The 15,486-nt window shown below is 37.5% G+C and overlaps 1 protein-coding gene across 7 annotated transcripts in view; it reads right to left on the minus strand.

Moving 5' to 3' along the window:
• TASP1 (taspase 1) overlaps positions 1-15,486 on the minus strand; it is a 321,618-nt gene that overhangs the window by 123,110 nt on the left and 183,022 nt on the right. For all 7 annotated transcript variants that reach the window (XR_008667003.1, XM_055345390.1, XM_055345382.1 and 4 more), the window contains one exon: positions 107-217. Coding sequence is in view for 6 of the 7 variants with exons in the window: in XM_055345390.1 (XP_055201365.1) it covers positions 107-217 (111 nt within the window). In the remaining variant the exon portion in view is untranslated. The remainder of the gene's footprint in view (positions 1-106; positions 218-15,486) is intronic.

The raw sequence follows: 15,486 nt of genomic DNA on the forward strand, positions 1-15,486 counted from the left end.
TTCTGGCCTTGCCATAGATTTACATTATTAACTTAAGAATATAATTATTTCCATGTCTTGAAAAAATAAAAGAGAAACACACACATAAGGTATATGTCCAGCTTACCTAGAAGTGTCTGCTTATCTTGGGAGGAGTCAGACTCTGCAGAACATCTGCAAGTTCGGAGAACAATCACTCCTCCAAGCACGCCATCCTCACTGGCCAGGAAAGGTGAACCTAGGCAGAAATGGCAAATGGTCATTTTTTTCAGTGAATTCTACTTTTTTCATTTTCAATTTTCATTTGATTACAGGAACAAAAATGTGGTATGAATAAGATCTTGAAAGATGCCCATTTTCTGACAATCACTGTTGTTCGTACCTTGTATAGGCTTGATGGTAAAAGCAGGCTTATGCCTGAACAGGAGCCATTTGGCAAAGACAATCCCAGATGCCGCCAAGAAGACTTGAGTGGGGGGTGGAGTGTGCATTACACTCAGAATGGAATTGGAAACACTACCAGATTAAAGGACGAAAACACAAATACAGGAAAAAATGCTCAGCAAGTCTCTTTGATCAGTTCTTAGGGATCACTTACCAGGCTCTCCCTGCTTTCAGGGGCATGCCACCAAAAGCTTTGATTTACTACCTTAAATTCAATTTTAAACAATAAGCCACAAACTTTATTACAAACATTTAAAAATGATCCTGATGGTTTACACAAATAAGGGTGAAACTGTATTTCTATTATGAGAGTCTGGTGGTTAGAAACAATCAGGCCCCTTTAGGATCCCACACTGAACCACTGTGAGCATTTCAAGAACACTACATTTTAAAACCCCTCATTTTTTCTCCCCAAGGACATCTTCTTCGAACATCTGGCATAGCAAGTAAGCACGTGGGGAACAAATGCAAAATTAACCCAAGTACTATCAAAGAAAGTAGTAAAAATAAAAGCCAACCAAATTGGATTTGGGGAAGCTTCTGGTTAAACTTAGTAGATTAAACACATATATTTATCTCCGCTCCTTCCAAAGGCATGGCCCAATGAGGATAGAGAGAAACGCAAACAAGAAAAAATTGACCTTTTAGAAAATGAAAAGAAAATAGACATTAGTTGGCTCAGCTAGTGAGCTGAAAAAAAGCTGAAACCTAAGCTTTCATGGAGGAACAGGGTTGAAATTAGGGGGCGGGGGCACCTATAAGAAATCATCCAGTTTTGTCATGAAACCCAAAAGGAATCAGAAATTGGAAGCTTCAAGTTCTCTGAAGGCAGGGATTCAGGGTGGGACTAAAATGAAGATGGTTGGTTTAGAGTATCCAAAAAGACCCTCTACACCAGGTGTCAGTAAGCTATGACTTGTTTGGTTTACAACCTGTTTTTGTAATGTCTACAACTAAGAGTGTTTATTTTACAATTTAAAGGGATATATATATATATATATATATATATATATATATATTTATATATATATATAAATATGTAGTAGAGACCATGATATAGCCCAAAAAGTCTAAAATCTTTACTTTCCAGCCCTTTAAAGAAATAGTTGGCCAACTCCTAATCTAAAGCCTCAGATTTCTGCATGGAGAGAAAGTTACTTCTTCCTAACCCAGGAAATGCCAGGATATTTACTCTCTAGAGAGGATTAACCAGAGGGACTTGAGTCTTGGAGGCATCAGATTTAATACAAGGCAGGAGGGAGGCTCCACAGTGAATATAGGAAGTGGAAGTCTTAATGCTAAACAGTGAAATAACTAGCTCCTTTACCCACAGGCTCCCAGAATACAAGAAGTCAGGCTGATATCCTCCAAACAAAATATTGGATAATTCCTTTCCAGCTCAAAAATAAAGAACTACCTGAGAGACCCTAAGAAAAATTTGCCTTATGGTAAGGGCTTCTAGATGACAAGTGTGACTCTCTCAGGTTTTCAGTTTAGCTTCTTGGTATTTAACTGTTAAACAGTATAGACAACCTACGATTACAAGTTGTTTTAGTTAGGCCTCTAGAAAAGACAGAGACCAAAACAAAAAAGCAACAGAGAGAACTTATGCAAATGACTGAGCAAAAGAAAAGTAACAGAGAGAGAGAGAGGGAGAGAGAGGGAGAGAGAGAGAGAGAGAGAGAGAGAGAGAGAGAAATCAGAACAACAGGCCAGAAGGTCCAATACCTGAATAATAGGAGTTTCAAAACAAGGGACTAGAAGAAATGAAATTTCAAAGAAATAATTCAAAAATATTTCCAAGAATTGAAAGGTAAGTGCTTGGACTAAAAGGCTCATCAACCTCCCAGAACAATTCATGAAAAGAAAAAAAAAAAAGAGTGCCATGGACATATATCAAAATATTGAAGAAACAGAGAAAAGTCTAAAAATTTCTAAGTGGGAAAAAAAAGTCACCTGGAAAGCAAGGGGATCATAATAGCATCAGGTTTTTCTTTTCTTTTTTTTTTTTTTTAAGATTTTATTTATTTATTCATGAGAGAGGGGAAGAGACACAGGCAGAGGGAGAAACAGGCTCCATTCAGGGAGCCCGGCATGGGACTCAATCCTGGGTCTCCAGGATCATGCCCTGAGCCAAAAACAGTGCTAAACTGCTGAGCCACCCGGGCTGCCCCCCCCCTTTTGTAAGATTTTATTTATTTATTCATGAGAGACACACACACAGAGGGCATGAGATTTTTCAATATAACACTGAAAACTAGAATATTAGAAGAAATCTTCAAAATGCTGAAGGAAAATTATTTCCAACCTACAATTCTATACTAGGCCAAAATGTCAGTCAAGTGTGAAAACAGAATAAAGGTCTACAAAGTCTCAAAGAATTCACTTCCCACATTTTTCTCAGAAAGCTGTAGGATGAACATGCCTTGGCAAAGTGAAGGAATAAGATACATAAGGAAAAAGAAAATATGATCTGGAAACAGGGATCCAAAATAAGAGAACACAAAAAGATTCCCAGATGGCATTCAGCTTTGCAGGAGGCTTAGAGTGGACAGTCCAAATTGAAGCAGGAAGCCAAAGGAAGCTGAAAAGATATATCCAAGGGAAAAAAAGTCAAACTTACAGAATATATGTTGGGTTTGAAATTATTTAGAGGAAATGTTCCAGATTTTGAGGGAAGTTTGACAATCAAGACTCACTGGTATTAAAAAACAAACAAAAAGAAACCTAAACAATAATGATGTAAATATTAACTACTGAAAAAAATAAGAATTGTGTAAGAAAGTAAATAGAATCACAGTACACTATGTAGCCCAGTTAGCAACAGCTAGGGTCAAAGATATAAGCTCACAATACTGATAAGCTTAAATAAATAAATAAATAAATAAATAAATAAATAAATAAATAAATAAAAGTAGTGTGGGGTGGGGGGACATAATACACTGAAAGGAGGAATGGTAGATGTAATATGTATAGGTTTGGGACTGAAAATAGAGGGAAATTAAATCCTTGTCTTCCCTGGTATAAATATGAAGATATCTTAATTTGATATATAAATAATATCCAAAATTGAAAACTGAAGGAATAGTAGTACAAGTGTGTTATGTTGAATTACAGATTTAAGTTTTAAAAGAAATAGTTAATAAGAGTTAAAAGTAACAGCCTTAGGGGAGAGGAAGCTGGGGGTTGTAATTGGAACAGGGAACTACTCATTTTCATTTTAAGTCTGGGGTATTTTTTGTCTTTTTAAACCACTTACTTGTTTTGCCATGCAAAGAAAACACAACACAAATTTAAACTGCGGAATTGGACTAAATTTTTTAAAGAAGGGGGAAGGAGACGGGAACTTCACAGTCATTGAGAAACTCATGCATCAGGACTTGGTTCTATGCTTTCATGTTCTATAGTTTAATTTTCAGAACCACTGAAGGGGGTCAGAGCAAATCTCCCAAAATGTGTCATTTTGGCATGTGGTCTGTTTTGACCTGAAGGCAATTGAGACCCTGTGGGCTCAAGAGAAAGTTTTTGCCTCACTCTTAACTACTAGAAGAACAGAAATTGGAGGTCTTTCCCAGAATTAGAATTATCACCAGGGATAAATTTTATCTGAGTAACCCCTCTGTATGGCAGGGCAAATATCTAATTATAAACATCTGTTCTTCTTATTGCTTGTGAATTGCTCTCCTCCCCCTTGAAGCCCCAAGCCTTAGCTCAGCATGGCATAAATATCTCATTTTACCTTTCTGTCTTTGAACTCCTCAAGTATACGTTGAGAAGTATAAGTTGTATGTATGAAATTAAATTTGATTTTCTCTTATAAATCAGTCTCACATCAATTTAATCCTTAAACCAGCTGGAAGAACCTTTGAAGGATAGATGAAAATATTTCCTCCCCAACACCACGTTCTATGAACTATTTTTATGTTGTAGATGAAGAACCTAAGGTTCAGAGAGGTTCAATGCCTTGCCATAGTCATACTACAGTTGAGCTGAGTATATTGAGTATATGGTTTTCCCTCATGTCTCTCTGAGTCCATAATCCTTGCTTGCTTTGCAGCAATGCCTCTCAGGGAACAGGAAACTCCAGATAAGCTCACATTCCAACTGCTGCTAGAAACTTCCACCCCACCAGCACTCAAGCTATTGACACCTCTAGAATTGGTCCTTTCCCTACCAAATCCAGGAACTTCTCCTAGGTCCCTAACCACTCATCCAAGCTTAAAACTCTCTAACTCTCCCCTCTTTGATGACTCAACACATGGAACCATGTGAAATTCCAACAGTTTTCCCTATGACTGTATTTGTGCTAGGCTCTGCCCCTTCATTTCCACTGACAAGACCCTCAATGTACTCTCATTGTACTCAAAACATTGTGGTAGGCTCCCTGCTCCAGTCATTCAAATCTGTAAAATAATTAATTGAATAAATATGTACAATGTGCCAGGACTCTTCTAGGCACTGGGGATATAGCAATGAAAAAAAATGAAGTCCTTGCTCACATCTAGTTGGACAGGTTAGGGGATAAGTAAACTTACAAGTCAATAAAGAACTTCATGACGTTATTGATAAGTACTGTGAAGAAAACAAATCCTGGTAAAGGACAGAAGGTGTGACTCAATGCAGGGTCTATTTCACATCAACAATGAGGAAAATTCTCTTGCGTTAAGGAACTAACTATGTGAAGACCTGGGGGAAGAACATTCTAGGCAGATGAACAAGCAAAAGGTGAGAAGGAACCTAGGTGTTCAGGAAATATAAGGAGATTAGAATGGTAAGAGCTGAGTGAAGGAGAGGGAAGAGAGGGCAGAACATGAACCCAGGCAAGGCCAGGTCACTTAGGGTTACAAAAGACCTTGTGGGTACATTAAGGAGTTTGGATTTTACTGCAAGTATGATAAAAAGATTATGAAATCTTTAACATGACAATGATAGTTTTTGTTTGCACTTGCAAAAGGTTAATCTGTAGTATGGAATGGATTGGTAGGGCAAGCATGGAAGCAGCAAGTCACTAAAGAAGCTGCAGTTGCAGCCCAACTGACAAATAACAGTGGCTTAGGTGAGTCTGCTGGCAGTGGAGACTGTCAGTAGAAAGTGGGTCTGGGATATACTCTGCAAGTAGAACCAAAAGGGCTGTTCGTAGAATGAATATGGGGACATGGGAAACAGAGACATCAAAATTTACTCTAATAAGAAATACGTACCCCAGCTATGATTGCATCATAAACCATTCAACAACTTTCAATGGCATTCAAGTGTCCACAGAACAATGTCCCAACACCTTAGCCTGGCATAGCCCTCCTCTCTCTTCGAAACCTTATCTCACTATTTATTTTTACACAAAAAATGCTTTAGCCAAATTGAACTTCCTGTATCCCATTTTTTTTTCAAGATTTCACCCTAGGCCCATTGAACAGTTATGAACTGTTCTTCCTGAGTCCCTTTCTTTCCATGAACTGAATCTATCCTTCTGTGCCTTTTATACAGACACAGCTCTCTACAGTGAGGGTATCTCACCAGTAGAGTGCCTTTAGTGATTAATGAAATGCTCCCACTTATTCACTGCCTTCTCCGATCTCCAATCTCCTCAACACACTGTACACACACACACACACACACACACACCACACTCCCACTAACATCACTGCAATGTGGCATTGAGGATGACAAGACAGGGTGTGAATGCAATGAAAGGTGATGGGGCCCCAGGGCACCATGAAAGCCACATCAGAACTCCTCACTCTTAGAAGTTCACATCAGAACTCCTCATCCATTCAATAATTTAATGAAACAATGATTAGAATATATTTGAAGATTTCAAATTTTTCATGGAAAGTACTCAGATTTCATATTATCACTGTAATGTTTAAAAAATACTGACTCAGGCAGAAGGCCTTGTTTTGAGTCTCAGGGCAGTAACTATGTCTTTCTATGAAAGACATATTTTTTTAAACATCTATGCTTCAGTTTTTTAGATTATAAATTATGGATATTAAAAGACATCTTTCTGGTTGTTGTAAGGACTGAATTATATATATGAACTCTGCAACCTCTGAAGAGTTATCTAAACATTTGGTGGTAGTAACAATGATGGTAGGAAGACACTTCAGCATTTTGCTGGTTCTCAAAAATTGTCATGTTGAAGAAGATCTATTACTGTACCTATTTGGTTAACCTTCCCCAACAATCAGAACCAGTATTCAACTGATACTCAGTGGTGGTGATAGGGAATCAAATGTATGTAATCTGAATATTCATTTAAATTATAAACCCATACTGTAAACAAATGAGACATCTACTTACTAAATTGTGCCATAATTTTTAAGGATGAAGAATTTGAACAAATTTGAAAGGAAAATCATTATAAGTATTAAAGTAGAGAATTTAATAGGAATATTAATCCATATTCTTTTGATTGCTAATACTAGAATCTTAATTAAAATGATCTTCAGTAAAAAGGAGGATTTGCTGGTTCATAAAATCCAATTGTAGGGATATGATGGGTTTTAGTAACAGTTGGAAATAAGCTCTCTATGGATAGTAATACCCATCGATAGTTCCAGGCTATATTCCTGACAACTTTCACCACCAGGGACTTCCTCCTTTTCAGTTTTAACATTCTCAGGGGGCATCAGTTGGATTTAAGAAAATTTAAAAACTTGACTAGCCTGGCTTTAGTCAGGGATTAAGCCTAGAACAATCAATTGTGACCAAGAGGCTAGTGAAGTGAAGTCATGGATGGACAGACAAATCCACAGAGGTCCAGAAAACACAAATGAATAGAACACTAGGCCACAGAACCAGGAAATAAGGATCCATATCTGGTGCAGTCTACTTGAAATTAATCAAGCCACTTTATCTCTCTGAACTTTGCTTTCTTGTTTCATCTGAAAAATTGGGAAACTGGACAAATAATCTCTAATATTTCTACCAGTTCTAATAGGTAGGCATATTTTCAGTTTTAGAGATTTATGTCTACCCACAGCAGCAAACAGCCATTACTTGATGCCAGCAAGACAAAACATTAAAGCTCCTTTTTTTTTTTTATGGTGAAAAAATTTATATTTAGATTTATAGCCGGCCGGACTCAGTTTAGATGATCCCAATTTGTTGGCAACATCCAAAGCATCATAGTCAGGAGCCAGTCCAACATATGCTTTTCTTCTCTCCATCAGGCCTGATCAAGGTGTTGACCTTGGCCACATCAATGTCATAGAGCTTCTTCACAGCCTGTTTGATCTGGTGCTTATTGGCCTTGACATCCACAATGAACACAAGTGTGTTGTTGTCTTCTGTTTTCTTCATGGCTGACTCAGTAGTTAAGGGGAACTTGATGATGGCATAGTGATCAAGCTTGTTTCTCCTGGGGGCGCTCTTTCGAGGATATTTGGGCTGCCTTCGGAGACACAGGGTCTTGGGTCGTCGGAATGTAGGTGCCCTGTGGATCTTTTTTTTTGTGACTGTGCACACCTTTCAGCACCGCTTTCTTAGCTTTCAAAGCCTTTGCTTTGGCTTCGGCTTTGGGAGGGGCAGGGGCTTCCTTCTTTGCCTTCGGGGCCGTCTTCATCTTTGTGAAAGGGCCATTAAAGCTCCTTTTGCAAAACCTGGTACAATGCTTCCTCTTCAACATGTGAGGACTTATCAAAGAGTGATTCTGTAGCCAGAAGGCAGCTGCTAGTGTTCCACCTTCTCATTACACTTAACAAAGAACCTCTGTCTTCCAAATACATTTCTGCACATCACTTTTTTCTTTTTAAAGTGCATATGCCAAATCACTTGAACGTCATTTTCTCTTAGAGGAATTACACACGCATTGAGAAAAAGAATTGGAGAGAGACAAAGATGGCTTGAAGGTCAGATGAGCAAGAAAATGGAGGACTAAGAAATAATAAATGTTCCCCTGCTGTAAACACATACCTCTCTAACTCTAAAAGAACAAGAGAGATTATTATAAATATTCTTTAAACATAGAAGTATATACTTCTTGGAAGACCAAGGATCTTTCTTCTAAAGATGCACTTGAGTTAGTCTTTTTCTGGATCTGAAGTATAAGCAGAATGACATGAAGACTACATAACATAATTAGAGGAGCCAATCACTATGTTCAGAAGCATTAGCTCCATTAATGAAGTGCCACTGCATTTTGTTTTTTGTTTGTTTTGTTTTGTTTTTGTTTTCTTAATTTATTTTTTATTGGTTTTCAATTTACCAACATACAGAATAACACCCAGTGCCCGTCACCCATTCACTCCCACCCCCCGCCCTCCTCCCCTTCTACCACCCCTAGTTCGTTTCCCAGAGTCAGGAGTCTTTATGTTCTGTCTCCCTTTCTGATATTTCCCACACATTTCTTCTCCCTTCCCTTATATTCCCTTTCACTATTATTTATATTCCCCAAATGAATGAGACCATACACTGTTTGTCCTTCTCCGATTGACTTACTTCACTCAGCATAATACCCTCCAGTTCCATCCACGTTGAAGCAAATGGTGGATATTTGTCATTTCTAATGGCTGAGTAATATTCCATTGTATACATAAACCACATCTGCTTTATCCATTCATCTTTCGATGGACACCGAGGCTCCTTCCACAGTTTGGCTATTGTGGCCATTGCTGCTATAAACATCGGGGAGCAGGTGTCCCGGCGTTTCATTGCATCTGTATCTTTGGGGTAAATCCCCAGCAGTGCAATTGCTGGGTCGTAGGGCAGGTCTATTTTTAACTCTTTGAGGAACCTCCACACAGTTTTCCAGAGTGGCTGCACCAGTTCACATTCCCACCAACAGTGTAAGAGGGTTCCCTTTTCTCCGCATCCTCTCCAACATGTGTGGTTTCCTGCCTTGTTAATTTTGCCTTTGAAAAGAAATCTACAAGATCATCACCATCATCCTATTAGATGTATATTAACTGCACTCTATCATTTCCTGCTCCAACAAAAATCCTAATATAATGATTATTACTATATTCATTTGACAGATGAGAAACCAAATCAAAAAAGAAAAAATCTGATGCACAGGGTGGTAAATGACAGGCTTTCAGCAAACAAAGAGGAAGTGGGGATCACAACAGTAACTGCTCACCCAGATCCTTGCACTACAAACCTTGAGGACTATTCCTATTCCATCTCTACCACAGTGCATGGTATCATCGTTATGTCCAGTTTTCTGGTGGTTTTTAAACATAGTTTTAAAGACTCTAATTCAAGTCTTTAAAGAGAAGAGTTGAATGTGGCCAATGACCCTTTTGAAGTACCTTATCTACCATAATTTGAAAGATAGAAAAAGTTAACCTGTTTCAGAACATAAAATTCCAAAGTATAATGAGAACCTAAACATATCAGAGAGACAGTCAGTCTGTGGATAAATTTATTGATTCTGCCCATAAATATTACAAGTAAGAAACCAAACTTGGAGCACCTGGGTGGCTAAGTTGGTTAAGTGTCTGCCTTCAACTCAGGTCATGATCCCAGGGTCCTGAGATTGAGGTCCACGTTGGGCTCCCCGCTCAGCCAGGAGTCTGTTTTTCCCTCTCCTTCTGCAACACCCCCCACACACAAACACACAACTCATGCTCTCTCACTTCCTCTTTCTCAAATAAATAAAATCTTAAAAAAAAATAAACCAAATTGAATCCATTGAAAAGCTTCTGTTTCTTGGTTTAACCAATCACAGAATATAGTCATCTAATACAGCCCTAATAATAAGAGTTTTTTGGTTTGTTTTTGTTTTTTTTTTTTTTAAAGTTTGACATGGGGTCTCTGTTCTCAAGAGGGTAATTTAGCTAAGGAGAAAGACAATACACTTCAGAAATCATACCCACAGTCATAAAATGAGTAAGTAAGTCATGGGCCTGTAATGTACAACATGGGGATCACAGTTAACAATATTATATTATATATTTGTAAGTTGCCCAGAGTAAGCCTTAAAAGAAAAAAATTAAAACTATATATGGTGACAGATGTTAACTAGGCTTATTACAGTCATAATTTTGTAATATATATAATCAAATCAGTATGTTACACACCCAAAACTAATATAATGTTATATGTCAATTATACTTCATTAAAAAAATCATAAAGCAATTCAAGAAGAATCAGTAGGTATCTTCTTTTCCTGAATATTATAGCTCAGCATTCTATCTGCTAGTGGAGGTATCTGAATTCCACAAGCTCACCCTTACATAGCAATGACAGGATGAAAAATGTGAATCTCTGACAAAAAGCAAGTAAGAATGGCCTACAGACAACCAGAAGATTCACTGGATGGGAAACCAAATGGTCCAGTTTTCCAGCCCTGGTCCTGGTACATTCCATGTTAACTTTTACAAGTAAGAAGAGGATTCTCTGGATCCCTGGGTGGCACAGCGGTTTAGCGCCTGCCTTTGGCCCAGGGCGCAATCCTGGAGACCCGGGATCGAATCCCACATCGGGCTCCCGGTGCATGGAGCCTGCTTCTCCCTCTGCCTGTGTCTCTACCTCTCTCTCTCTCTCTATCATAAATAAATAAAAATTAAAAAAAAAAGAAGAGGATTCTCTACTCTCACACTCTACCAAGTCACCTCAAGCTAATGGGGAACACAAAGAACACCTTTCCCCCACAGTTAGTTATCATCTAACTTCAATTTCCAGGAGTGTCACAAGGCAGAGAGGCCAGAATGGTGATAGTGGCAGAAGAGAGGGATCCAGACTGGGCAAACTGTCCTCAGTGGGGACAGGGTGTAGTGGTATAGATTCATAATTACTTATTAATACTAGACTAGAAGCCATGAATTTGAATATAACATTCATTCAACTAATATTTTATATTTCATCTTCACCTTTAAACATTTAAGCCTCCACTCTGTGTCAAGACTGTATGGGTCCCTAGGTATTCAGTGATTAAGATGAAAATCTGTGCCCCCAGGTGCTATGGTCTGAATGTTCGTATCCTTCCAAATTCACATGTTGAAAAATGCCTAACATGATGGTATTAGAAGATCGGGCCTTTGGAAAATGATTAGTGCCCTTACAAAAGAGACCCAAGATAGATTCCTTGCCCTTTCTGCCATGTTAGGTTATAATGAGAAGTCTGCAATCCAGAAGAGGGCTCTCGCAGGACCATGCTGGCACCCTGATCTTGGATTTCCAGCCTCTAGAACTGTGAGAAATAATTTTCTGTTGTGTATAAGCCACCCAACCTGTGGTAGTTTGTTCTAGCAGCCTAAATGGACTAAGATATCAAGTCATCTATGATAAGATAGACAATACACAAATATAATCAGTGCAAGAAAGGGAAATCAAGCAACATAAGGGAGATACAGTGCTAAGGTGGGTTCAGAGGGAGAGAGCATTTTAATCAGGATAGTCCAGGACAGCTTCCTGATGGTGACAGTTGAGGAGAAAAATCCAAGCAACTGAGAGAACAGTAATTCATGTACTGGGTTCCTAAAGTAACAACATTTCTGGTACAGTAAAGAAATATATTTCAAAAAAAAAAAAAGAAATATATTTCCATGTGTAGTCATGCCTAACAAACCAAGAATAATATTACTTGTTTTAAATCAAGAGAAACAGGACTGGTATTCAGCTGATTGTTAAAAGACTGCTGTTCTTATTGGCTGTTGACTCTCTTGACGATGCCCTGACAAAAGGCAAAGTTTTAATTCATTATTGTACTTCTTTAAAACATACTATGAATACCATACATATGGTTTTAAATACTCAAAAATAACAAAATAATATTCAATGACAGTATCTGTCTTACTGCAGTCCTATTCCATTGAGATGAGTATATCCTTCCTAAAATTATCCATACTTATACACATATCTGTTTTCAGTTTTTCACTCACTGGAACCATGTTATATAAACTGCTCTGCATCTGGCCTTTTAAATTGAATAATATGACTTGGAGATCCTTCCATAACAGCACACACAAATTTAGCTCATTCTTTTTAATAACAACTATACCCTTGGACATATATGCCATCACTTCTTTTTAAGATTTTATTTATTCATTTATTTGAGAGAGAACTCAAAAGTAAGTTATGTAAGTGGGGGGAGAGGCAGAGGGAGAAAATCTCAGACTCCACAGTGAGCAGAGAGCCCAACTCAGAGCTCTATCTCATGGCCCTGAGATCATAACCTGAGCCGAAACCAAGAGTGTGATGCTCAGTCAACTGAGCCACCCAGGTGTCCCTACCATCACTTCTTTAAATAGTTCCTTGGTGATGGGCATTTAGATTATTTCTAGTTTTATTTATTTTTTTGCTATTACAAGAAATGCTCCTGTGAATATCAGGATACATTTATCTTTCATACATGTGTAAATATATCTATAGGATACATTTGTAAATATAGAGTTGACAAATCAATCAACATATGCATTTAAATTATTGCTACAGATCCCCAAACTGCCTTCTAAAAAGACTTATACACACAAGAACAGTTTGACAGTGCCCGTTGCCCCATAAACTTACCAAAACTGGGTAGTACCAAACTCATTGATTATTATTAACCTGATACATGAAAAATGGTATCTCATTGGTATCTTGACATATATTTATTTTGCAGCTGGCAGGTCAGGTAACAGAGTTTCTAGCAGATGCATTTTAGCTGCTACTATTTGCCTCAGATGTAGTGCCTGGAGCAGAACAGTTATCTTGTGGCCATGAAGTGTAAAGCTATTTACTAAAGATTACCAAATAGAGTCTAGGCTTCTGATGTACTCTGGAGCCACTGTGCCAGCTTTGGACCATTTTCAGACTTTTTATGTGAGAAAATGAAAGGCCTCATTTTGTTAAGTCCCTACAGCTGGGTTTCTATCATATTAGTCAAATATAATCCCAAACCCAAAATTTCCTTTATCTATTTCTCTGTCAGGAGAATTGGTATTATTTCCCACCGCCCTTACTAATTTGCTAAACTCTTTACATGTTAAGGCACTAAGTACTTGGCCATGTGTGTTGTAAATATTTTCCCTCAGTTTGTTATATATATTTTGATTTTGTCTATGACTTTTTTTGTAATAGAGAAGTTTTTAATGCTTATGTGGTCAAATTTATCAATCATTTTCCTTTACAGCTTCTGTGGTGGGAGTTTTTCTGTAACCCAAAATTATAAAAATAGTCCATTTTTTTTCTATGAGTGCTTTTATAATTTCAGTTTTTACATTTAAAACTTCATTCCATCTGGAATTAATTTTGATGTAAGGACTGCAGTGGAGATCCTGCTTTATTACTGTTTTCCCTTAATGGTCAGCAAATTGCCCAACATAAATTTGTTGGAAAATTCAGTTCTTACCCACTGATTTGAAATGCATTTTTATCACAAATTACATTCCCATATGTATTTGTGTCTATATCTAGATTATCCTGTTCCATTGATGAAACTGTTCCCATACAGGTATCAAATGGCTTTAATTATCCTAACTATAGTATATTCTACCTAACTGGGCCAGTTTCCTCTCATTATTCATTATTTTCATAATATTCTTTGTTATGTTCATGTGATTTTTCCATATGATCTTAAGAATAAGCTTATGGGACACCTGGTAGCACAGTGGTTGAGTGTCTGTCTTTGGCTCAGGTCCTGATCCTGGGATCCTGGGATTGAGTCCCCGAATAGGGCTCCCCATAGGGAGCCTGCTCCTCCCTCTGCCTATGTCTCAGCCTCTCTCTGTGTTTCTCATGAATAAATAAAATAAAATCTTAAAAAAAAAAAAAAAAGACTAAGCTTGCTTATACTTTTATCTCTCACTGGAATTTTCATATGAACATAATTTCATGAAATTGTGATTTTGCTTAACACTTAGGTTGTCCTGGTAAATTTTTCCAAGGAAAGCCTGAAGATAGAATTAGTTATATTCCTGACACCTCCAAATGGTGGAGCCATGTGAATTTTTAGCAAAGAAATGTGACATGGCACCCCAAAATAAAGTTTGCAAGCATGGCTCTATCTAGTTGAAAAGGATCAAATAAGTATCTTTGTAGAATATCTTCTGAGATGTTAGTATGAAAAAAACAATTTTTTTTCTTCACAGTCAGTTCCTCTTCTGATCCATTTTATCTGATTAACTACAGGCTATAGATGCCATCTGTGATATTCTCAAATCAAGAAAATCATTCTCAGTAACCCTCAAGATACTCACACAAAACAAGACAAAACCAAAACTAAACCCCTCAGTTCTAAGAGAGGTTGGACGGCAAGTTGTCTGTGAGTGAAGTGAAAACACTGAATTGGCAAATATTTAGGTCAACTAATCAATCCTAAGTGCTTGAATACGAAAAAAAAATTTCCGGTAGACAAAGTTATTGCTCATTGAATCCTAGATTCCATCCCTACTAACTGTCTTAGGATATTTACAATATTGTCCAAGGGACCAATGTTCCTGAGCAATGTCATTTACCTCAGGAGGACTATGCTGGTATTTTTTATCTTGACTTAATAAACAGAATCAGTGTGATCAAATAATGCAGGTAAGCATCTGGGAGTTCACCAGACTGTCCCTAGCAATTACTTATTGCACAAAGACCCACAAAGGACATAAGATATTTAGGAAGACTATATACCCATCTGTTGCTGTTCATTGTTTTGAGCTGTTCATTCTGCTCAATGAGTTTTTCCTTCTCGAGTTCTTTCAGCACATATGCCATTTTGTCCTGTGAACAAATTTTTTTTCACTTTTTACCTGGTAAGGTTGTATCCTGCTCAAGTACATGAGCAGAAGTACATGACTTTGAGGATTACTATCATGCTTTTAATTCTAACGTAGACAGTTTAATACAGCACCTACTTTGTGTGCTCTCAAGCATTTTGCTTTTAAATAAATAAACAAATCTATCTTATTGGGGGCAAAATTGGCTTCATATAGTCTGTCTTTCCAGCTTGATAAAATGGTGTGATTGTTGTGATATAATAAGAAATATATATTTTGGTCTTTGTCCATAGTTTCTGGCACACAGCTCCTAAGACCCATGTAACTTCCTATAAATAGAGCCATAGGGAAATCTATTATAATATTTAGTTTTGTTCCTAATTCCTGAAATAGCTCTGGAGTAATACAAGTAAAATGGGTATCTTTTGTTATT

This window comes from Nyctereutes procyonoides, unplaced genomic scaffold (genome assembly GCF_905146905.1).
Source record: "Nyctereutes procyonoides isolate TBG_1078 unplaced genomic scaffold, NYPRO_anot_genome, whole genome shotgun sequence".
NCBI lineage: Eukaryota > Metazoa > Chordata > Mammalia > Carnivora > Canidae > Nyctereutes > Nyctereutes procyonoides.